The 23,082-nt window shown below is 46.8% G+C and overlaps 1 protein-coding gene across 3 annotated transcripts in view; it reads left to right on the plus strand.

Moving 5' to 3' along the window:
- TRPC4AP (transient receptor potential cation channel subfamily C member 4 associated protein) overlaps positions 1-23,082 on the plus strand; it is a 77,910-nt gene that overhangs the window by 53,848 nt on the left and 980 nt on the right. The window contains exons 9-18 of one of the 3 annotated variants that reach the window (XR_003793365.1): positions 9,631-9,797; positions 12,700-12,831; positions 14,908-14,966; positions 16,545-16,646; positions 17,829-17,912; positions 18,988-19,078; positions 20,154-20,294; positions 20,855-20,963; positions 21,590-21,702; positions 22,261-22,920. Coding sequence is in view for 2 of the 3 variants with exons in the window: in XM_029222224.1 (XP_029078057.1) it covers positions 9,631-9,797; positions 12,700-12,831; positions 14,908-14,966; positions 16,545-16,646; positions 17,829-17,912; positions 18,988-19,078; positions 20,154-20,294; positions 20,855-20,963; positions 21,590-21,702; positions 22,714-22,920 (1,205 nt within the window). In the remaining variant the exon portion in view is untranslated. The remainder of the gene's footprint in view (positions 1-9,630; positions 9,798-12,699; positions 12,832-14,907; positions 14,967-16,544; positions 16,647-17,828; positions 17,913-18,987; positions 19,079-20,153; positions 20,295-20,854; positions 20,964-21,589; positions 21,703-22,260; positions 22,921-23,082) is intronic. The other 2 variants (XM_029222224.1, XM_029222225.1) reach the window with 2 other exon arrangements.

Genomic DNA, 23,082 nt, shown 5'->3' on the forward strand with positions numbered 1-23,082 from the left:
CCCTCCCTCCCTCCCTCCCTCCCTCCATCCCTTTTCTCAACTTTCTTGAGATATAATCAACACATAATATTGCGTACGTTTGAATTGTACAATGTGTTGATTTTATACATTTATATATTGTAGAATGATTACCACTGTAGCAGTAACTAACACCTCTCTCCCATCACATAATTACTATTTCTTTTTTTCTGGTGAGAATATTTAAGATCTGTTCTCTTAGCAACATTCAATTATATGATATAGTATTATTGGCTATAATCACCATCCTATACAGTGGATACCCAGAATTTGTTAATCTTCTAACTGGAAGTTTGTGTTCTTTGACCAGTAACTCCCCATTTCCCCACCACCACCACCACTAGTAACCACCACTAGCTGTTTCTCTGAGCTTTTTTAGATTCTACATTAAATGATATCATACAGTATTTGTCTTTCTCTGACTTATTTGATTTAGCATAATGCCAGGGGCTCCTTCCCTCCACCCACCTCCATACTGTACTCATAGTACAGAAGCTCTACCCAGGCCCAGTAGGCGAAGAATTCTATGGCCTTTATTGCCCTTGCCCCAGCTCTCTTGTAGGACAGAGGTTCCACTATGTAGGGAGAGGCAAGCTGAGGAGGCTATAGAGGCTACCTATCCTGCTCAGAGTAATAGCACTGAGATTTTGCCAGGGGGAGAGGTAATAGGTAAGAACAGAATGTTGGGAAGTTTGAGCTCAAGGTCATTCTCAGAAACAGTGTAGATTTTGGTGGTAAGAAAATAAAAGGAGCTCTTTTTAATGGAGAACAAAAAGCCAAACCGTATGCCAGCTAATTCACCAGAGAGAACCAAGGAAAGAGGTGGCTAAGAAGAACTTAAAGCTGAGGTCAAAACAAACCTCAGTCTCAAAAACTACCCCTGCCTGAATTTAATTGAATCAGACTTTGGAGCAATTTATGCCTCAAGGCATTGTCAAAAACAGTAGAGCATTCAGCCAGCAGTTAGTGGAGCCTGACAACTGAGTTTCATACTAGATGAGGCAGAAAGTTTAACAGAGATATCAAGGAAAGAGCCAGACAAAGAGAGCCCTGCTAAAACACTGTCATCCAGGGACACATGCCCAAGGCTGCGCTCTCTGCCAAATGGCCTCATCAGTCCTCAGAGAAATAGACTTTACTGAAATAGGCTAGCCAGGGCATTAAAACAAATAAACAAGAAAACAACCACAAGCCCTGAAAGAAGAAAGAGGGAAGAGTATCAAGAGTTGCTACAGTATTTACTTAAAATGTCCGATTTTTAACAAAAATCGAGACATGCAAAGAAACAAGAAAGTATGACACAAACGTAGGAGAAAGCAGGCAACAGAAATTGCCTGTGAGAGAGCCCACATACCAGAATTAACAAAGACTTCAAAGCAGCCATTATAAATATGGTCAAAGAACTAAAGGAAACTATCCTCAAAGAAGCAGTGATGACAATGTGTCATCAAATAGAGAATATTAATAATGAGATAAGAGATATAAAAAGCCAAATGGAAGTTCCAGAGATGAAAAATACAATAACTGGAATGAAAAGTTCACTGAGAGAGAGAAAGGAACAGAAAAATAGAAATAATAGCTGAAAACTTCCCAAATATGATTAATGTACACATCTGAGAAGTTCAAAGAACTGCAAGTAGAATAAACTCAAAAGATTTACACCCATTCACATCATAATGAAAATGCTGACAGAGAAAATCTGGAAAGTAGCAAGGGAAAAATGACTCATCATGTTCAAGAGTATCCCAGTAAGATTATCAGCTTACTTCTCATCAGAAATGATAGAGGCCAGAAGGGAGTGGGATGACATATTCAAAGTGCTGGGAAAAAACTCAGCCAAGAATTACATCCAATAAAACCTTCTTTCAAAAATGAAGGTGAAATAAACAGCTTTCTAGATAAGCAATAACTTAGGGAATTCACTACTAGCAGACCTGCCTTAGGAGAAATACTGGCTGAAAGCAAGTTACCTCAGCCAGTGATTCAAATTCACACAGCAAAAAAATGGAGGATCAGTGAAGGTAATTGTATAATAATAAAAGACAATATATGTGCATCTTTCTTCTCCTTAACTAATTTCAAAAGCAGTTGTATAAAACTATGTGTTTATAGTTACATTGTTGAACCTATAACATATAGAAATGTAATATATTTGACAATAACAGGTCAAAGAAGGTGGGTGGACCCAGAGTTCTATTGGAGTAAGGAAATTGGACAAGGTGGTAACTCGGATTGACAGGAACCAGTGAAGAAAATCAAAATGGTAAATAAGAGGGTCACTATAGCAGAGCAGACTCTGTAAATATTTACTTGCTCTCCTTTCTTTTCTCAGCTGCTTTAATGGACATAAAATTTTATAAAGTAATAATTATAACAGTGTATTGTGTAACAATGTATACAGTGTATTGTACAGTATATTGTGTTGTTTGGCTTTTAGCATATGTAGATGTAGTATGCATAATAATAGCACAAAAAGGGGGAAAAGGGAGCTCTGGGAGCCCTGGAATTAAGTTAATTTATATCTGAAAAAGAGTCTGTCAAGTTAAGATGTATATGGCAGGCAAGCCTTGTAGCAACTGCTAAGAAAGTAACTTTAGAAATATAGTGAGAAAGTCATTAAAGGAATTACAGTGTTATACTAGAAAATATTTACTTAATGCAAAAGAAAGTGTTAAAGGAAAACTAAAGGGGGCTTCCCTGGTGGCGCAGTGGTTGAGAGTCCACCTGCCGATGCAGGGGACGCAGGTTTGTGCCCCGGTCCGGGAGGATCCCACATGCCACAGAGTGGCTGGGCCCGTGAGCCATGGCCGCTGAGCCTGTGCATCCGGAGCCTGTGCTCCGCAACGGGAGAGGCCACAACAGGGAGAGGCCTGCGTACTGCAAAAAAAAAAAAAAAAAAAAACCTAGAGGAATTTAAAAAAGTGAGCTATATAGAAGACAAAAAGTAAAAGGCAGAAGTAAATCCAACTTTGTCAGTAATAACATTAAATGTGAATGGATTAAATAATTCATTCAAAAAACAGATTGTCATGTTGGATTTTTTTAAAAAGATCCAATTATATACAGCCTACGGGATACACATTTTCTATTCAAAGGTAGAAATAGGTTGAAAGTAAATGACAGAAGAAGATGTATCATGCAAAGGACAACCATAAGAAAACTGTAGTGGCTGTACTAAGAGTGACTTTAAAACAAAAATGTTATCAGAGATTTAAAAAATAGATTTTATAATAATATAAAAGGGTGAATCTATCAAGATATAACAGCGTGTGTATCTAACAACAGAGCCAAAAATAAGTAAATGAAGCAAACCCAACAGATTCAAAGAGAGAAATAGGCAGTTCAACATAATAGTTGGAGACTTTAATAACCCATTTTCAATAGTGGACAACTATATAGAGGATCAGCAAGGAAATAGAAGACTTGAGCCACACTGTAAGCCAACTAGACTAAACTGATATATATATAGAACACTGCACCCAACAACTGTAGAGAACATATTCTTCTCAAGTACACATGGAATGTTCTCCAGGATGGACCATATGCTAGGCCTTAAAAAAAAAAGAACAACTCAGGAAAGTTAAAAGGATTAAAATTGTACAAAGTAAGTACTCCAATCGCAAGGGAGAGATATTAGAAATTAATAGCGAAAGAAATTTGGGAAATTCACAAATGTATGGAAATTAAGCAGTAAATAACTGATGGTTCAAAGATAAAATCACAAAGGAAACTAGAAGATATTTTGAGATGAATGAAAATGAAAGCACAACATACCAAACTTATGGAATGCAGCTAAAGGATGCTTATAAATTTATAGCTGTAAATGCCTACTTTTAAAAAGAGCTCAAAAAATAACCTAACTTTCCACCTTAAATCATTGAAAAAAGAAGAGCAAACTATATTCCCAAAGCAAACAGAAGAAATAATAGGATTGGACTGGAAATTAATGAAATAGAGAATAAAAAAACAATAGAGAAAATCCACAAAACCAAAAGTTGGTGCTTTGAAAAGGTCAACAAAATTGACAAACCTTTAGCTACACTGACCAAGCAAAAAAGGGACAAGTTCAAATTACTAAAATCAGGAATGAAAGAGGGTATATTATAACCAACCTTACAAAGATTTTTAAAAAGGACTCTAAGAGAATACTATAAACAACTGTATGCCAATAAACTAGATCACCTAGATGAAATGGAAGAATTGTAAGAAAGATGCAAACTCCTGCAACTGACTCAAGAAGAAATAGAAAATCTGAACATACCTATAACCAGAGATTGCATTAGTGATGAAAAACTACCCCAAAGACAAGCCCTGGCCCAAAAGGCTTCACTGGTTAACTCTACCAACCATTTAAAGAAGTAACACCAGTACATCACAGACTCTTCCATAAAATAGAAGAGGAAAGAACTTTGCTTAACTCATTCTATGAAGCCATATTACCCTGATACCAAAACGAGACCAAAAGAAAAAAAGACATCACAAGGAAATTACAGACTAATGTGTTTTACAAGTATAGATGCAAAACCGCTCAACGAAATACTAGCAAACAAAATAACAGCAGCAAAAACGGATTATATACCTGATCAAGTGTATATACATAATTAAGTGGGATTTATGCAAGGTTGGCTCAGTATATGAAAATCAATTTAATATAGCATATCAATAGAACAAAGGACAAAAACTACATGATTATTTCAATAGATGCAAAAAAAGCATTTGACAAACTCCATCTTCATGATAAAAACATTCAAACTCGGAATAGAAGGGAATTCCTCAGCCTGTTAAAAAGCATCTACAGAAAACCCACAACCAACATTATACTTAACAGCTGAAGACTGAAAAGCTTTTCCCTCACTAAGATCAGAACAAGACAAAGATATCTGCTCTTACCACTTGTATTCAACATTGTACTGGAGGTTCTGGCTAGGTGGTTAGGCAAGAAAAAGAAATAAAAGGCATCCACATTAGGAAGAAGTAAAACTATCTCTAGTCACAGATGATGTGATCTTTTATATAGAAAAACCTTAGGATCCACTGAAACACCGCTAAACCAATAAACAAGTTCATTCAACACAGTTTCAGGATGGAAGATCAGTATACAAAAATCACTTGTATTTCTATACAGTAGTAATGAACAGACCAAAAATGAAATTAAAACAATTTCATTTAAAGGAGCATCAAAAAATAAAATAGTGATAAATTTAGCAAAGAAATATAAAACTTATGCTCTGAATTCAAAGTGCAAAACATCACTGTTACTGAAAGAAAGAAAACCTAAATGAATGTAAAGACAGCTTATGTTCATGAATCAGAAGAGTCAGTATTGTTAAAGTAGCAAAATTTCACACCTTGATCTACAGATCTATCTACAGATTCAACATGGTCCCTATCACAATCCCCTCTGGCTCTTTTGCAGAAATGGACTAGCTGGTCCTAAAATTCATTTGGAAATGCAAGGGGCCCAAAATAGCCAGGACAATCTTGAAGGAGAAGAACAAACATGGAGGACTTACATTTCCTAATTTTTCAACTTAGTACAAAGCTGTAGTAATCAAGACAGTGTGCTACTGGCATAAAGAGAGACATATACAATGAAATAGAATTGAGAGTTCAGAAATAAACGCTCACTTATGTGGTCGGTTGATTTTCAGCAAGAGTGCCAAGACCATTCAGTTGGGGAAACAATAGTCTTTTCAACAAATGGTACTGGGACCATTAGCTGTACACATGCAAAAGAATGAAGTGGACCCCCCTACCTCACATATATAAAAATGAACTCAAAAGGATCAAAGACCTAAATGTAAGAGCTAATCCTATAAAACGCTTAGAAGAAAACAGGGATAAATATTTATGACTTTGGATTTGGTGGTGGTTTCTTAGATGACACTAAAGCACAGGCAGCCAAATGAAAAATAGGTAAATTGGACTTCATTAAAATTAAAACCTTTTGTGCTTCAAAAAACACCATCAAGAAAGTGAAAAGCCGGAATGGGAGAACATTTTTGGAGGGTGGAGAACATTTTTGCCAACCATATATCTAATAAGGTACTTGTATCTAGGAGATATAAAGAACTCCTACAGCTCCATAATGAAAAGACAACCCATTTCAAATTATGGGCAAAAGATCTGAATAGACTTTCTCCAAAGAAGATATAAGAAAGCCAGCAAGCACATGAAAACATGCTCAGCATCATTAGCCATCAGGGAAATGCAAATCCAACCCACAATCAGATACCACTCCACACCCACTAGGATGATTATCATCAAAAAGACACGTAACATGGGGCTTCCCTGGTGGCGCAGTGGTTAAGAATCCGCCTGCCAATGTAGGGGAAAAGGGTTCGAGCCCTGGCCTGGGAAGATCCCACATGCCGCAGAACAACTAAGCCCGTCCGCCACAACTCCTGAGCCTGCGCTCTAGAGCCCGCGAGCCACAACTACTGAGCCCACGCACCGCAACTACCGTAGCCCACGTGCCTAGAGCCCGTGCCCCGCAACGAGAGGCCACCGCAATGAGAAGTCTGCGCACCGCAACCAAGAGTAGCCCTGCTCGCCGCAACTAGAGAAAACCCACGTGCAGCAACAAAGACCCAATGCAGCGAAAGATTAATTAATTAATTTTTAAAAAGAGACAGATAACAGGTGTCGGCAAGGAGATGGAGAAATCAGAACCCTCATTCCCTGTTGGTGGGCATGCAAAATGGTGCAGCCACTGTGGAAAACAGTCTGTCAGGTACTCAAAAGGTTAAACATAGTTTCTGTATGACCTAGAAATTCCACTTGTAGGTATATACCCAAGAGAAATGAAAACATATGTTTACGCAAAAACTTAGACACGAATGTTCATGAGAGAAGATTTACTATAGCCAAAATATGGAAACAACTCAAATGTTCATCAACTGATGAATGGATAACAATGTGATATATTGTATGTAATAGAATATTATACAGTAGCTTAAAAAAATGAAATACTGTTACGTACTGCAACCTGAATGAACCTTGAAACCGTTGTGCTAGAAACAAAAAAACACAAGTTATATGATTCTATTTATATAAAATGTCCTGAATAGGCAGTTCCATAGAGACAGAAAGTAGTCTAGTGGATGCCTGGGGCTGTAGGGGCTTGGCGGGAAATGGGGATTGACTGCTAATGTGAACAGGATTTCTTTTAGGGGTGATACTAATGCTCTAATATTGATTGTGGAGATGGCTGCACAATTCTGTGAATACATTAAAGGCCAATAAATTGTACGTTTGAAAGGGGTGAATTGTATGGCATGTGAATCATAGCTCAGAGCTGTTTTATTTTTTTTTTTAAAGTGAGTGTGCCCCAGGGTACAGTACAGATATATGGAGGGTGGTACCCACTTTAATCAGTATTGTGGAGCTGAAGAGATTTGGAGGGAAGCACAGGCCTCTTAAACTAATTTTTCCATCCTCGTCCTTGGGAATCACGTTGTTACTAAGCTCTGGCCATTGCTTTCAGGACTGTGATTCGTGAAAATATTTATCCCAGAGAGTTTCTTGTCAGGCCTTTGCAAACCAGGCACCAAAAGTTGGCAGTGACTCGGCAGAGTCCAGGCTGCCTGCATCTCTCTTTCTCCACAGACGTTCATTACTGAGGAGGGCTCATGCGCCATCCGCCGCCCCTGCTCCTTCCACAGACGTCCTCTCCCGCAGTCCCCCCCAGACCCCCAAGCTAGGTGGTGAGGACGCTGAGGCGCTGGAGGCTACATGGCAGGTGTGCAGCAGAGGCGCGATTCTGCGTGATAGCCTTTCAGATTTCTCTTTACAAATCAGTTGACTCTTAAAGTGTTCTGGGAGCGGGGCCAAGGAGTCCCAAGACATAAATTGAGTAATTATGGTTTTCCTCCCAACATGCAAGAAAAGATATGTGAATAGATAGAATTGTCTCAATTAGATTTTTTCCAGTAAATTTTTCTTAGTCTTTGCTGGCTGTCACTTTCATTGCCATTAAGAGCTTGCAGATTAAAAGGAAGAAAGCATATAGCAAGCAAGCATTAGCAAAAACTCAGAGTTCGTTTTCTACTTCTGTTTAACACATACTTGTATGTTGGGTACATGTGCCCTGCATTTTTTAAGCACTTTCAATATATTAAATCATTTAATCTTTGCAGCGTTGGTAAGAGATGGGTACTGTTGCCATTATTTCTGTTTTACAGATGAGGATGGATACTGAAGCATAGACACATCAACAGACTTCCCCAAAGCCACCCAGCAGTCTGGCTCCGAGTCCTTAACCACTGTGCTGCACTGCCTCTCTGTCATGCTTCGTTCAGCAGCTGGTCGTCTTTCAGCTTTTATATTAGTGATGTAACATGGCTGGAAAAAATAGTTCTAAGTCTGTAGGGTGGAGTAAGTTAGGTTTTTAGGTCATGATATCACCGTACAGAAATCATAACTGCATGTGCCTCACCCGAATATATCTCATGACCACTGCTCTGTACCACATAGACTTTCTGGCCTTTTCAAAAGGCCTCTAGGGCAACAGTTCCAATAGGAACTTAAAAGGACCTTAGTAGTTACTGATTCATCCTTTCACCTTAAAGATGAGGAAAACTAAGGGGAAGTAAATCCTAAGGTCTCCTGACTCTGACCTTTTAAAATAATAGGGACCTAAGAGTGAGGCTTCCCAAGAATCAGGTGCTGGGCTTTCTTGTGTCCTCCTTCACTCCTCACAGGAACTCTAGCCGATCGCTGCAGCACTACTTTTCTTCCCGTTTGCAGAGCACTTGAAAGCCTGACGAGGAGGTGACTTGCTCAGGGTCACACAGCCAGCAAGTTGTCGTTCCACAGCCCACCCTCAGTCTTCATCCCTTTGCTCTGCCCCATTCCCGAGAGTACCCTCCACTGCGGCCTGCGTGACCCACTGAGACTTTTTTGTTAACTGGGTAGTAGAGGAAATGAGATGGTTTACCTAAAGCCCAGAACCCAATGCCTGACACATATTGTGTCCATGAATATTATGTAGCTTTTGCTGTTGTCGCTAGTAATGAAATTGGGTAAAATGAAAACCTGCTAGTAGATAATATGTTCATCTGTATCACTAGTATCGATTGTGATGCCTCGTCTGCCTTAGGAAACTTTCCATGGCTGTTTGAAAAACAGGAGGGAAAAAAGTCTTCAAAAAGCATCCATTTTAGTCCTTCAGCAGTGCCCCCTTGTGGCATCTAAGCAGAGGGACCAAGTACTCAAGAGTCCTTTGTGACCTGAAGAGAATTTGACACAGTTTGCTGCTGGACATGTGTCTGGGCACTTTCTCGGGGTGGGCGCGGTGGGTCTGGCGGTGGCAGGAGAAGGGATTTGGGGGCAGGGCATGGATCAGATTACTGGGTTGGCTGTGTTAGAGTATTTTTGCTGGGTGTTAAAAGCTGATGGGATACAATTGCAGAGTCCATGTTCCTAAGTTTCTAAGCTTCCCTGAACCCGGTGGCCTGGAGAGAGTTTTGTGGCTTTCAAAGTCTCTGTCACGGACTCAGGGCCCAGTCTGATGGCTCTGTTACCTCAGGTCTGTTCAGAGCAGGTTTGAGGGGCAGAAACATGTTTCCTCACAAGCAGTGATTGAACCCTCTCTCCTGGTGGCTGTCTCAGCCTCCATTGTGCTCCCTCCTCCAGGGGCTTCGGAGGAAAATGGCCTGCCTCACACTTCACCTAGGACCCAGCTGCCTCAGTCAATGAAGATCATGCATGAGATCATGTACAAACTGGAAGTGCTCTATGTCCTCTGCGTGTTGCTGATGGGGCGCCAGCGAAACCAGGTGGGCCCTTCCGCCACGTCTCAGAGCAGGAGGAGCCGCGGGCAGACACTTCCCAGGCACCTGTTAGGCCGCCCCTCACAATGCCTCTGTCTCTGGCCAGCAAAGCGAGGGGTTGGCTCCCTTGTCCCTGTTTTACACGTCAGGAAACCAGTCTGATTCCGGGGCTCATAGTCTTTCCACTGTACCTTGCTGTGGGCATCATTTCTAGACAGAGCATTGGTGCCCCAGGCAGGAGTGGGCGGCTTAGCCATGTTATCTGACCTTGTTAATGTACAGAGTAAAGGGTGGGTGTCTGCCCTGTAGATGCACTGGAGGAGTTGCTAGGCTGATGGGGGCTTGGGGTGGTGGGTTGGAACTGTGTCAAGTTATGAAAACTAGGCAACTGCGGGGGGTCCAGCCATGCTGAGGTTCCTTGAACCTTGAAGCAGTTCCAGGAGGGAGGAGCAGGGAGGAGGGGGAGGGCTCTAGAAGTATGCAGCACTCCTCAAGATGCATAAGTGGCCCACTCGTGCTCCCTACGCATTCTCCTAGGGGTGAAACGAGGCCTGGGGGGAGGGGTGGGCTAAGGGAAGTGGGAGCTGGGAGCTCAGCAGTCCTTGAGCATCTTTTTGAGTTAGGGACTGTACTCTCACACAGCTCTCTGTGAGGTGGGTGCAGTTGTCACAAGTTTACAAGTGAGGAGCAATTTTAGAGAGGGCAGCAGGGAAAAGACTGGCTGAAAGATGACATCTGGCCCAGCAGCGTCCTGAAGAAAGCGAGGAAGCCAGGACTGCTAACCCTCAAGACAGCCTGCCAGGTAGAGGGAGCAGGCCCAGATGGGAAGTGGGTGCGAGCCTGCCTGGTGGGTTGGTGGAACAGTAGGGAAGCTGGGGGATGGACAGGAACCAGCAGCGAGGAGAGGTTGGATGAGGGGTCGCACGGGGGCCAGGTCGCATTGGGCTTTCATAGGCCATTTAAGGGCTCTTGTGTTTATACTCTGAGTGAAATGGGAAGCCATCCTCTGGCTGCTGTGTGAAAGAGCCCACAGTAGCTAGGACCAGCATGTTTGTGGCAGGAGTGGTGAGAGGTGCTTGCGTTCTGGATCTATTTTGAAGGTAGAACAGGTAAGATTTGCTGATAGGTTAGATGTGGACATAAGTGGAGAGAGGAGTTAAAGGTAACTTCCTTACCTCTTTCCAAGCAGGTGAGAGGAATGGTTTGCCATTTATTGACATGGTTAAGACTGGTGGGTAAGGATTGGAGGGGCAGACGTCTGAAGGGAGGATGGGGAGGAGTTCAGTTTGAACAAGTTAGGTTTAGGTGTCTGTTAGAATTGGCACTTGGCTTACCTGCACCTGGAGTTAGGGGAGAGGAGAGGCCTGGAGGTATAACTTTGGGCGTCGTCACCCTGTGGTTGGCATTTAAAACCAGGACGCTGGATGAGATCCTGCCCTGATGTCCACAGCACTGGGGCTCCTTCCTTTAATATGGAATATATTTCTTGTAAAAGATATTAGTCACGATATCTTAACCTGTGTTGAGTGCTTTTTCTTTTTTGAGGCACTTTCATAGTCATTCATATTTGAATTTGAGGTTATTTGGTAAGTTATACAGCAGGTGGTGACCTCTACCCCACTTGATGCTTGTGAAAACAAAGATACAAAAAAGGGCCCTGCTCTCAGTCATCTCAAGCATCGTGAGAGCCAGGATTTAAACTCTGCTGCCCTGACTCTTCTTTCTGTCCCCTCACCATGGCAGTTCCCTGCTCTCTGAGCCTTCCTGTTACCAAGTTTCTATGAATCATTGTGGTCTTTAGTTAAACTGTGATAACAGCCGCCGCTTCCTTGGGAGGGACCATCAGCTGGCCTCAGAACCCTGCCTTTCCTGAGAACCAGTGTTATGCTGGTGTGTCCTCATTTGCACAGTCAGCATTAACTGAGTTCCTACTGTGTGCTAGGCACTGTGGGAACATGGATTCACAGACCCCGCCTAGACCAGGACAGCAGGGGGAACAGTTTCCCCGGCCAGGTTCCCCAGAAGGCTCCTCCTTGGAGTGACCTTATTATTGTGCACTCGGGCCAGGTTCTCTGACCAGTCTTGGCTAAGTTGAAATCACTAGACTGGAAATGCTCACCAAATGTCATAAGTTCCATCCCTCTGGTGCTAATGAAAATAATCAATACAACAGTCATTTTTTCCAGTGCTTCCTGTAAGTCAGGCCCTGAGCTTCCCTCATATTACCTCATTCAGCCCTTTCAACAGCTTCATCAGCCCTCATTTTCCATCAGGGAACTCAGGCTTAAAGAAGAATGTTGCCCAGAGTCACAGCACTGTCAAGTTCTGGTCTCCCAAGATAAACACCAGCCTGTGGTGGACGGGGAAGGGACAGGCTTTCAGATCAGAACACCTGAGTTAGGGTGACATTTCCACCCCTGCCTTGGCCACATCAGTCCTGCTAAACTTTCCTTTCCTCTGTAAAATGGGAATTAGTAAGTACTGGGGCTGTGCTCTGGACTAGACATATGTTTTCTGACTTTATCCTTACAACAGCCCTGAAAAGTAGTAATAGTTTTGTTTTATGTTATGTAAAAAATTATTTTAATAGGTCAGTAATTCACATAGTTCTGTATTAAAAGGTGTAAATGAGTATAAGTGAAGCCTTTCTCCCCTCTGATCCTGAACATTCAGGGTTCTCCCATGAAGCATATAATTTTACCAGTTATTAATGTCTCCTTCTAGAGAGTTTAAAAGTGTGTTTGTGCGTAGTGGGAGTGGTGGTGAGGGTAGAGTAAGTGTGGCTGTTTTCTTTAAACCTCAGCAATGCTTTCTTCGTCCTGAAGCCTCATGGTACCTACCTGCCCAGGCTTTGATAGGCCTTCACAGCACATTTGTCTTAATGCTTTTGCCTTCCTGCCCCATCCAGGTTCACAGAATGATTGCGGAGTTCAAGCTGATCCCTGGGCTGAACAATTTGTTTGACAAACTGATTTGGAGGAAGCATTCAGCGTCTGCCCTTGTCCTCCACGGTCACAACCAGAACTGTGACTGTAGCCCGGTGAGCAGGGTCCCTGGTGACAGATGGGCTTTGCTTGCCAGAAGTAGTTTTTTCAAGAACTGCTGTTGGCCCTTTGAAATTTCATTCTTTGAGAGTAGAGCAGAAACTGAAAGTCATAGCCTGTGTAACCCCATAATTGGAAGCCACCTTGGGGAAGGATCTAACCCCCACCCTTCACCTATCCAGAAATCCCTTTTGAGGCCCTCCAGCCAGCCTTCCCTTGTTCACCTCTGGGCAGGGCACTCACTTTCCTCCAGACAGGGCTACCCTCTCTGCTACGGAACAGCAAGTTTTTCCTCATTCTGTTCTCTATCCCATTGTAATTTACATCCACTGATAGTAGGTTTGCCTTCCAGAACCACGCCAGTGGTCTGCCTCCAAAAAGGGCTTTAGGAGGTTTTCTCTTTTTTAAGGGTCAAGGGCTCACCTTTGCTTGGTCTTTCTCACGGTGCCCTAGAGAGCACTGAACTGGGAGTCAGGAGCCCTGTTGTGCCACTCAGCTTTTTGGGAGAGCTTGAACAAGTCACTGAATCTCTGAGCCTCTGTTTCTTGCAAAAGAAGGATCATCGGCTATCAGCATGAGGGGGAAAGTGCCACACGGCCACCAGGCCCAGTGACACGGGTCCTCCCTGGTCTCTAAGCTGCATTCCGGGGACTTTCCTCAGTGCCGTATCTTCCAGTTTACTGTTTTTCTCCTTGGCTTTGTCAGATTTACCTTTCAGCACATCCATTTAAGTTAATTTCAAGTGAATATATTCTGCATTTCTAGACATTTTGTCTGGATCTTTGTCAAAAGCTACGTGGTCTTTTATTCATTATGTTAATATTTTGTTCTTCTGTTGCATTTTCTGTCTTTAATTTTACCTCTTTAATTATTCATAACATACTTTTTTATGGTATTTTTTGGATTGCTCATGGGGAGCTACTTGTGTCTGAGTCTTCAGACTCACCTCGGGGTGGAGTGTTGCCTTGTGTTCTGTACTGTTTGTAGGTCACCTTTGGGGGAGGGGGAGCTTGTTTTCCCTGTGAGTACCTGTGTAGCCTGGGCCCTGGAAGTAGTCCTATAGAACATTTGGCTTTGTCTGCCAGGTACTTCAGGGGGCACAGCATCCCAGGGCAAGGTTTCATTTGAGTGTCTGCCCTCCCACTCTGGTAGTATGAGCCCAGGGTCCTCCTGGGGACCTGGGGGCTCCCCTCCACCACCAGCAGCACCCTGGCAGAGACAGGCTTCTTTGCCAGCTCCCTGGGCTGGTAGGTGGGGTTTTTCTAACCCTTTTTTCACCAAATGTTTACATTCTGCAGGCTTTCCATGGGCCCAAGGTTCTGTCTGGTCCCTGCAGAGCATTGAAACCCAAGCCCTGGCCCGAATAAGTCTCATTTCCACTTCTCCACCCACCCGGAGTTGCCAGCCATCAGCTCGCTGCTCTGAACTCGGTCCTTTCATTTCTGATTCTAGTGGAATTTCCTGTGAACTTAGCCTCACATTTAAAATAATTTCAGGGTTTTTTTTTAAGACTTTTTTAAAAAAATTTATTTTATTTTTGGCTGCATTGGGTCTTCATTGCTGACCGTGGGCCTTTCTCTAGTTGCGGCGAGCAGAGGCCTGCGGTGCGCGGGCCTCTCACTGCGGTGACCTCCCTCGTTGTGGAGCACAGGCTCTAGGTGCACGGGCTTCAGCAGTTGCGGCTCACAGGCTCTAGAGCACAGGCTCAGTAGCTGTGGTGCGTGGGCCCAGTTGCCTCACAGCTTGTGAGATCATCCCGGACCAGGGCTCGAACCCATGTCCCCTGCATTGTCAGGTGGATTCCCAACCACTGTGCCACCGGAGAAGCCCAATTTCAGTTATTTTTTATCCAGTATGTTGGGGTGTTTTTAACAGGAAGGGTCTACATTAGCTTAATCTCCTGTTGGCCAGATGTGGACAAAGGGTTTTCTGACTAAAGAGAAGTCCTCACTGTGCACGAGGACAGGGGCTCAGAGAAGCAGAGTGACATCCAGGCTGTCACCAGAGCCTTTTGTTTTCTTTTGGAACATTGTGACTGTGGTTTTAACATCGAGGATGCACATGTATTTTAGGACATCACCTTGAAGATTCAGTTTTTGAGGCTCCTCCAGAGTTTCAGCGACCACCATGAGTAAGTACGAGCCATCCCTGGGAGGAGAGTTGTTTCGTTGTCTTTTCTTCTCCCTTTGTCTAATTGCTAACCTCGGCTCAGGAGGACCTGGGCGCCGTTCTCACCTCAGGGCAACTGCATGGGGCTGCACTTCCGTGATCAGGGCTGCCATTTGTGCAGCCCATCCTTTATGCCAGGCCCTACAATGAGTTTCCCCTTGCCCCACAGCCACCTTGGAAGTGAGTGCGGAAGTTGCTGGCCCCTTATTACCCTTGGGGTCAATACAGCTCTCAGCCGTCTGTCCCTCTGAGCCAGGAGCTTGGCTATTTGCAGGGGCCAGCAGGAACCTCAGATGGCCAAAGTGGGCTGAGTATTGGCATGTTGAGCAGATGGAATATTCTTCACCTGTACAAGGAGATGTACTCTCCCCTGTTTTCCTTGAAACACACTCTGCCCTCTTATTTTTACTGTCCAACGTTTGGTGGAGGATGTATTGGAGAATGATTCTCTGCTATAAGGAAAGTGCAGGGGAGGGGTAAATGGCAGCTGACCTTGGCGTTGGTGAGACCTTGGTGAGCTGGAACACACAGGCAGCCACTGCTCAGCTCTTAGCAGCTGTTGGTGTACAGGAAACAAGGCCCAGTGTTGCATAGCTTCTGAGTTTTTCCCCCAAGGAAAGCCAGAAATTAAGATTTATGTGAAAAGTCCTGATTTTTAAGTGCTGGTTTATATTTGTCTCAAATATTGTATAAGCTGACGGGACGTGCCTGGGGACACATGTGACCTCAGGGGCCTTCACTTTGCAGCTTTTGTCTGGATCATGTTGATCATCCTCTCTGAGAGGTTCTCTGTCTGAAGGCCTCAAGCTCCAGCAAGTATGTCAGCCCTGAAAAACGGCACCAATATGTTCTGAATGTGTCCTTTTTTTCCTGAAGAATTGAGCCCCTAGCTTTCATCAGATTCTTAAATCTAATGGGTCATGTTCTCAGGCTTGGATTTTATATATTCTAAAGCAGTGCGAAAATGTGGGAGCATTTTTCATGGGAGTGACATGATCACATTCCAGTTATCTGAAGATTATTCTGGGTGCTGTGTGTGGGATTGACTCCTGTGGGGAGACCATTTAGGAAGCTGGTTCTGTCCACATCACTTGGGTGACGAGAGGCCTGGATGTGAAAGGGAAAGGAGGGAGGGAGTGTCACAGCCGACTCAGGCCTCCTGGTGGGAATGCTGGAACAGGGCCAGTCTTGAGTAAAATGATGAGTTTGATTTGGACATCACTGAGTTGAAAGTGCCTTTGAGAAATTAAATAGAAATGTTCAGTGGCAAAAGAAAGGCCTAGAGATGCTAAGGAAAGGGGCCTCATTAGTGGACGTGGCAGGCAGAGGGTGGGCGTTGGGGCCAGGGAGACTCCCACAGCCTGAGCGCAGTGGGCTGCGTGCCCTGCCACAGAATGCTGGCTCGGGGTAAGTGGCGTTGGGGGCGGGTACCCTGGGGCTTCTCGGATTCCCTCCACAGCAGATGGGCAGGGGACTAGCCCAGTGTTGATGCGGCAGCCACAGTTCCTGTCCTTTACCACCTCCAACACATTTATTTCAGGAACAAGTATCTACTGCTCAACAACCAAGAGCTGAATGAACTCAGCGCCATCTCTCTCAAGGCCAACATCCCCGAGGTGGAAGCCGTCCTCAACACTGACAGGTGAGCATGGCTGGGGTGCATCTGTGGCCCACAGCCCACCCTGGTTTCCTGCGTGTCCCAGGGCTCCCAGATGGGTGCACACAGGTGTGTGTACTTGTCCTTCCTCACTCACGTGTAGCTACAATGTCTTGAGGGCTCCTCTGTGCCAGGCACTGTCCTCCCGTCACCTGCATTATCTCATTGGAGCCCCACAGCAGCCCTTGGAGGGAAGTGCCATTGTCACCTCCACTTTACAGAGTGGGGAGCAGGGGCTCAGGTCACCTCCCACAGGTCATATATACTCTGCTCTCTCCCTTGTCACTCAGCTTTATTGACATGCTCCTTTCCTGCCCTCTGCCAAGTCCCATTAGCTGGGTTATACTTGCCTCACTTTCTAGAGCGGAGCAGGGAAGTCACAGGCTCACAGGGGTCAGGGGAGGGAGGGAGGACTGTATCCAGCAACAGGAGTTGTAATTCTCCAGCCTTTTTTGTTTGTTTGTTTGTTTTTACTTTTAAAGTAGCAGAAATCTTTGTTCAAATGAAAGTGAATATAGTCCCACCCTAACACCTGTAGTGGGTGAATAGTAGAGCTGCTCTATTTGAAGGGGGAGTTTAAGGACCTAGAGTCCCTGCCTGCTTGGCCCTCTCTCCCCGATAATGCAACCTGAGTCATTTCCTCACTTACTGTCTTTGCTTCCTAGACCAGGAAGCAGAGGCCCAGAGCCTCAGGTACTTGTCCAAGGCCAGCTGGAGCTGAACCTGGGGCCCAGGGTACTCCCTGCCTCACCCTGTTGGCACGGACTTTGCCCCATCTGCTAGACTCTGTCATGGTATTTCAAACCCACTTTTGTTGTAAGCAGCCCTCTCTCCAGCAGTTCTGAGCCCTGTGTGACTCTGGTTGTGTTTTTGGCCTCTGATCACTTGTCAGTGAGTTTGGGCAGGGAAAGCTGCCCTGAGATGTAGTGAGAATGCACTTGGCTATTCAATTGTGAGACTGCAGGAGTCCTTAGGGTGCTCTGGACCCAGGTAGAGCAGGAGGACATCCTGTAGGTTTGGAAATGTCACCATGTTTTTTTACCCACCTACCCCAGCAGAGACACCCAACCCCAGGGCCCCAAGACACAGTCCTTCGGCCAAGTGGAATTTGGCCCCTGTCAGCCTCTCAGATCTGCCCGCAATATGTCCCTGTCTATTTTATTTCAGGAGTTTGGTGTGTGATGGGAAGAGGGGCTTATTAACTCGTCTGCTGCAGGTCATGAAGAAGGAGCCAGCTGAGTCATCTTTCAGGTAGATCTGGGACACGCACCTGCCACTCCTGAGGGCCCAGGAGCCAAGTGTTTCTTAAGCTGTTAGAATGACCTTCTTTAGTCACCAGCTTCTACCCCGGACATCTGGTTACTGTCAGGGAGAGGGAGTTTGCCGTCTCCCTTGTGTTGACGCAGCACGTACTCACTAGCTTCTGCTGTGTGCCACCAGTGTGTTTCAAGAATTGACCAAGCATTCACCAAGCACCTGTTCTGTGCTGGTGCTGGACAGGTGGGGGAGAAATGGGAGCTACAGCCCCTGCCCACATGGAGTTGCCTGGGTTGTGAGAAACAAGCATGAAAAGAAACCTGTGTGGGGGTTGCAGTGTGGAAAGACTCGGAGCCAGGACCTGCCCCGGGAGCCGTGGGAGCAAAGGAAAGGCTGGTGGGGCGGGTGCGGACAGGGAGGGCACCGCAGTTCCTTAGACTCATCTAAGTTGAGTCTTAAAGGCTGCAGACAGCAGTAGCAGGTGAGGGAGGCATTCCATCAGGGTGGGTGTGAGCTGTCAGTAGGCTCCATCCCCAAGGGTCCCCTGTCAGCTCAGCCTGCTTTGTCCTGACGTCCCCTTATGGATCCCAGCTGTGCCCTCCGGGGCCACTCAGTCAACATCAGCCACCTCTTCTCTAGGACAGCCCATCAGAAGTGAGCTCGGTGGTCTGTCCACATGTCTGTCGGGTTCCCTTATGCATTCCCGGCCCCTCGCTTCCATGTCCTCCTGTTCCTCTGAAGGGGCAGAGGCTAGAGTGTGTTTTCACACGTGATTCACAGGGCCAGCCCTTCGATCCTAGATGCTGCCTTCTCCAAGACACAGCTCCTTCCAGATGAACCACATGGAGGACTGTTCCCCCCTGAGCCGTCAGATCCCTGAGGATGGGGACCCTTGATGTGTCCCCAATGCCTAGTGTGAGGCCCGATGCCTAGTAGATAGACGTTCAGTAAATGTCTGTTGGATAAATGAAAAGGCAGCAGACATCTCCCAGCCCCTTGGTGAATAGAACATGGGCCAGAAGAGGGCAGCCTTAGCCACCTGGGCCAGGGGTCAACATTTGGGTCGCAGGTTTTGGCAAGCCCGGGCTGTGGAGAGTTTCCTCCGAGGGACCACCTCCTATGCAGACCAGATGTTCCTGCTGAAGCGAGGCCTTCTGGAGGTAATGGCCCGGAGGAGCCAGGGTGTCGGGTGTCCCTCTCCCCAGCCCCATGTGTTGCTTTCCTGTCCTCAGACCTAGACAGCTGGCAGAGCAGACCAGATCTCTTTATCGTAAAATGCCAGTGCAGATCGCCCTGGTACTTCCCCATAGCTGTCAACTCTGGGTTCCCCGTGGGTGCCTAACGGGTGACTGAGGGATCTGGGGGTGGCCATGGAGGATTACAGGAGTCTGTAAAGCTGCTCAGCAAGGCCTTTTGACCCTGAGGATATTTTGCTGCTGACTAAAAGTTCATTTCCCTTTCTTGAAAAATGGCCTCCAGAAAAAGCAAAATTTACGAAGGGAGGTAGGGCAAAATGTCCAAAGCTACAATTGGGTAAAAAAAAGGATACAAATAAGAAACTGACCCATGCATTGTTATAAAAATCCATAAGGAAAAGAACGGATCCAAATTGGTATATACAACTTCAAGAAAATAAAAATGAAAAAGGAAACAGTTTAACTGTCACAGAAAACCTTCTCAAGGAGTTAATAAATTGCTTTATGTTCTTGATAAAAGTTCACTGACTTTAGTGTGAACTTCTTCTTTTATTAACATAAAGACAAACCATGGGGTCAAAATGTGTCTCGTGTTCTTAAACCCTGTGCTTCACTTGAATGGCTTCAGTGCTCGGGCAGTGGCCAGTGTTACCTCTGGAGACGGCCACCTCCCTGCGAGCTGGAGAGCCTGGCCGTCTTGCAGACACTTTAGCTCGGACCTGGGCAAGCGAGAGAGGTGATGGCTACATAGCCCAACCTCCCCCCCACACCCGACTTCCTGGTGAGGTGTGTCAGGCCCGGCCCTGCCCTGGGAGCCACCAGCGTCCTCAGATGAGAATCTAGACAGGGGAGCAGGTTCCATCAACCTGGATGCTTGCTCAAAGCTAATGCCACGTGGTCTGAGCTATGTGCCAGGGCTGGGGGAGGCCGGCGGTGGGCAGCTTAGATGAGCACAGCCTGGGGGCAGCAGCCATATGTGCCTGTTGGTCCCCGGGATCAGCCGCCTTCCTGCCTTCACCCTGTCCTCTCCCACCCCCAGCACATCCTCTACTGCATTGTGGACAGTGAGTGCAAGTCGCGGGATGTGCTCCAGAGTTACTTTGACCTCCTGGGGGAGCTGATGAAGTTTAATGTTGATGCATTCAAGAGATTTAATAAATACATCAACACGGATGCAAAGGTAAGTCTAATCCATGGTTCCGTGCGGTTTGCCACATCATCCAGAAGTTATGTTGCAGCCCAGTCTTCAGGTGCTGGTTTTAAATTGGAGAGTCCTAGGGAGTCAGCGGGTAGTTGTTAACAAACATTCATTAGCCCTTGCTGTGTGCCGGGCACTGTGCTAGACCCTGGGTACACAGGGATGAAAGTCTCAGCCGCTTGTGGGCAGGTGGGCTTGGAAATGGGTCTGATGCAGTGTGCCGGGTGCCATGATGAGCCCCAGAAGGGCAGGACTGGGCCCGGTGTGTTAGGCTCACAGGATGTGTGTGGCAGAAACCCAGCTCAGACAAGTTGAAGTAGAAATGACAGTAGACCCTTCAGTGCAGAAAACACTGGACATAGTGTCAGAAGATGAGTCGAGCTCTTTTGCTGGGGCTGCTTATTAGGTGGTAGGGCAGGACACAGGTTTGTCCGAGCTTCAGCCTTCCTGTTGGAAACAGCTGGGCCAGGGTACGGGGGGTATCCCTGCAGCCGTCTCCAGCCGAGAGCCCCCCACCCCCGTCAGCCCAGCCTCCGCTCCAGTTCCAGGTGTTCCTGAAGCAGATCAACAGCTCGCTGGTGGACTCCAACATGCTGGTGCGCTGCGTCACTCTGTCACTGGACCGATTCGAAAACCAGGTGGACATGAAAGGTAAGAAAAAGCCGTAATGCCAAGGTGAATCGGTCCAGTGTGGCTGCGATTGGTGTCAAACGCCCAGCCTCTAGCAAGGAGACAGAAATGTCTGGAAGTAGCTGCACCAAACACCCACGTGGTTGGGGTCAAGGCGGTGGCTCTCAGGGTGATTTTCTTGGCTTTACTTTTATCATCCATGCTTCCTCTGATGAGCATGTGTGACATCTTAATGGCAGGTGAAAAAAAAAAAAAAAAACACTGTTTCCAGCAAAATGCAAAAAACAACACACACCCTTCCTCTCCTGGCCTGGACTTGCCTGGGATGAGAGGCCCCCAGGTGGTGAAGCCTGGGGAGGGCCTCTGGGAGAGGCGGTCCCCGAACGTGACCGAAGGCAAAGGTGGAAGCAGACTCCTGGCAGGGGCTCTAGTGAGAACGCAGGCTTTAGCCGGGGTGGCAGAGCAGCTGGAGACTTGTTCCTGCTGCAGCCAACACTTTCTGTAGTTGTTTTGACAGTGGGGGCTCCCAGCTTCAGAGTCAGAGCCCAAGGGGGGCTTGACTAGAAGCCTGGGTGTCAGGCCCCTGGGCCTGAGCCGCAGACCAGCTTCCACACCTGCTGCTCACACCTCTGCCTCTCTGTCCCTAGTCGCAGAGGTCCTGTCCGAGTGCCGCCTGCTTGCCTACATATCCCAGGTGCCCACACAGATGTCCTTCCTCTTCCGCCTCATCAATATTATCCACGTGCAGACGCTGACCCAGGTGAGAGGCTCTGCAGACCTGCCACAGGGAAAGGGAGATTGGAAGCAGTTACCCTCATCCCAGAGCCACCTTCACCCTAGAAGTGTTGGGTTGGCCAAAAAGTTCGTTTGGTTAATGAATACATTCAATAAAGTTCTTGGTGAAAATGAAAAATGTGTCTTTTTACTTAAAACTGAACAAACTTTTGGGCCAACCCGATACATCTCCTGAGACCCATCCCTTGGTTCCTGGGAAACCCTCCCAGCTATTCTGAGGACTTTTCTCCAATAAGGATCAGTGCCCCATTTTACAGAAGGGGCCTGGGGAGGGAGCAAGGCTCCAAGGTCACAGACGATTTGGGGCAGAGTCAGGATGGGCACTGAGCTCTGACTCCCAGTTCAGTGCTCTCCGAGCCCAGCCTCCTGTGCAGACTCTGGGGTTGGACCTGATGTTGACTCCCACCTCCTTCCACAGATAACTGTGCAGCTGACCCTTTTCCGAGCTTCACACCCCTCTTTTCTAAAATGGGGGTAATACTCAAAGGTTGTTCTTTCATTCCTTCCTCTAACGTTTACTGAGGCGAGACCCTGGGCTGGGGATGCACAGTGAACGAAACAGTCTGAGACACCTCAGGAAGCTGCCTGTCTAGTGCTGAGTGAAGCGGAGTGAGACACCTGCATCTGATGCACGCGCCCCACCGCCCCAGGGATCGAAGCTCCTGGGAAGAAGCGATGCCTGAGCTAATTCTGGAGGAAGAGTGGACTCTAACTAGACTGATGATACCGTTCCCACCGGAAACATCCCAGGGTGGGGATAGGGGCGTGGGGTGAGGGACCAGGAAGGCACTTGGGCCAGGATGCCAGCATCGTTCCTCTTCCCAGTCCTCTTGTCAGCTTTCTGCAGGGGCAGTGCAGTGCATGGCCCCTGCACCCCGCCAGGGACACCGTCCTCCCTGCCCAGTGGCACCCCCGCTCCACCGGGGCCCCTGGGGCTGCCGGCACGTGTGTGACCTGGATGGCCTGGTGCTTGCAGGAGAATGTCAGCTGCCTGAACACCAGCCTGGTGATCCTGATGCTGGCCCGACGGAAAGAGCGGCTGCCCCTGTACCTGCGGCTGCTGCAGCGGATGGAGCACAGCAAGAAGTACCCTGGCTTCCTGCTCAACAACTTCCACAACCTGCTGCGCTTCTGGCAGCAGCATTACCTACACAAGGACAAGGACAGCACCTGCCTGGAGAACGTGAGTGCCCCGCCCCTGAGGGGTGGCGGGCGGGCTGCGGGCACGCAGACCCAGGGCCCCTCGGAGGGGCATCTGGCGTCCCTGGTCCCCGCCTGGACCCTGTGGCAGGCAGCTCTTTGTCCCCTTACCAAGGCCCTCCCCACGGGGTGCTGGGCTCGACCC

Source organism: Monodon monoceros, unplaced genomic scaffold (assembly GCF_005190385.1).
Source record: "Monodon monoceros isolate NGI ecotype Baffin Bay Population unplaced genomic scaffold, NGI_Narwhal_1 Super_Scaffold_13, whole genome shotgun sequence".
NCBI lineage: Eukaryota > Metazoa > Chordata > Mammalia > Artiodactyla > Monodontidae > Monodon > Monodon monoceros.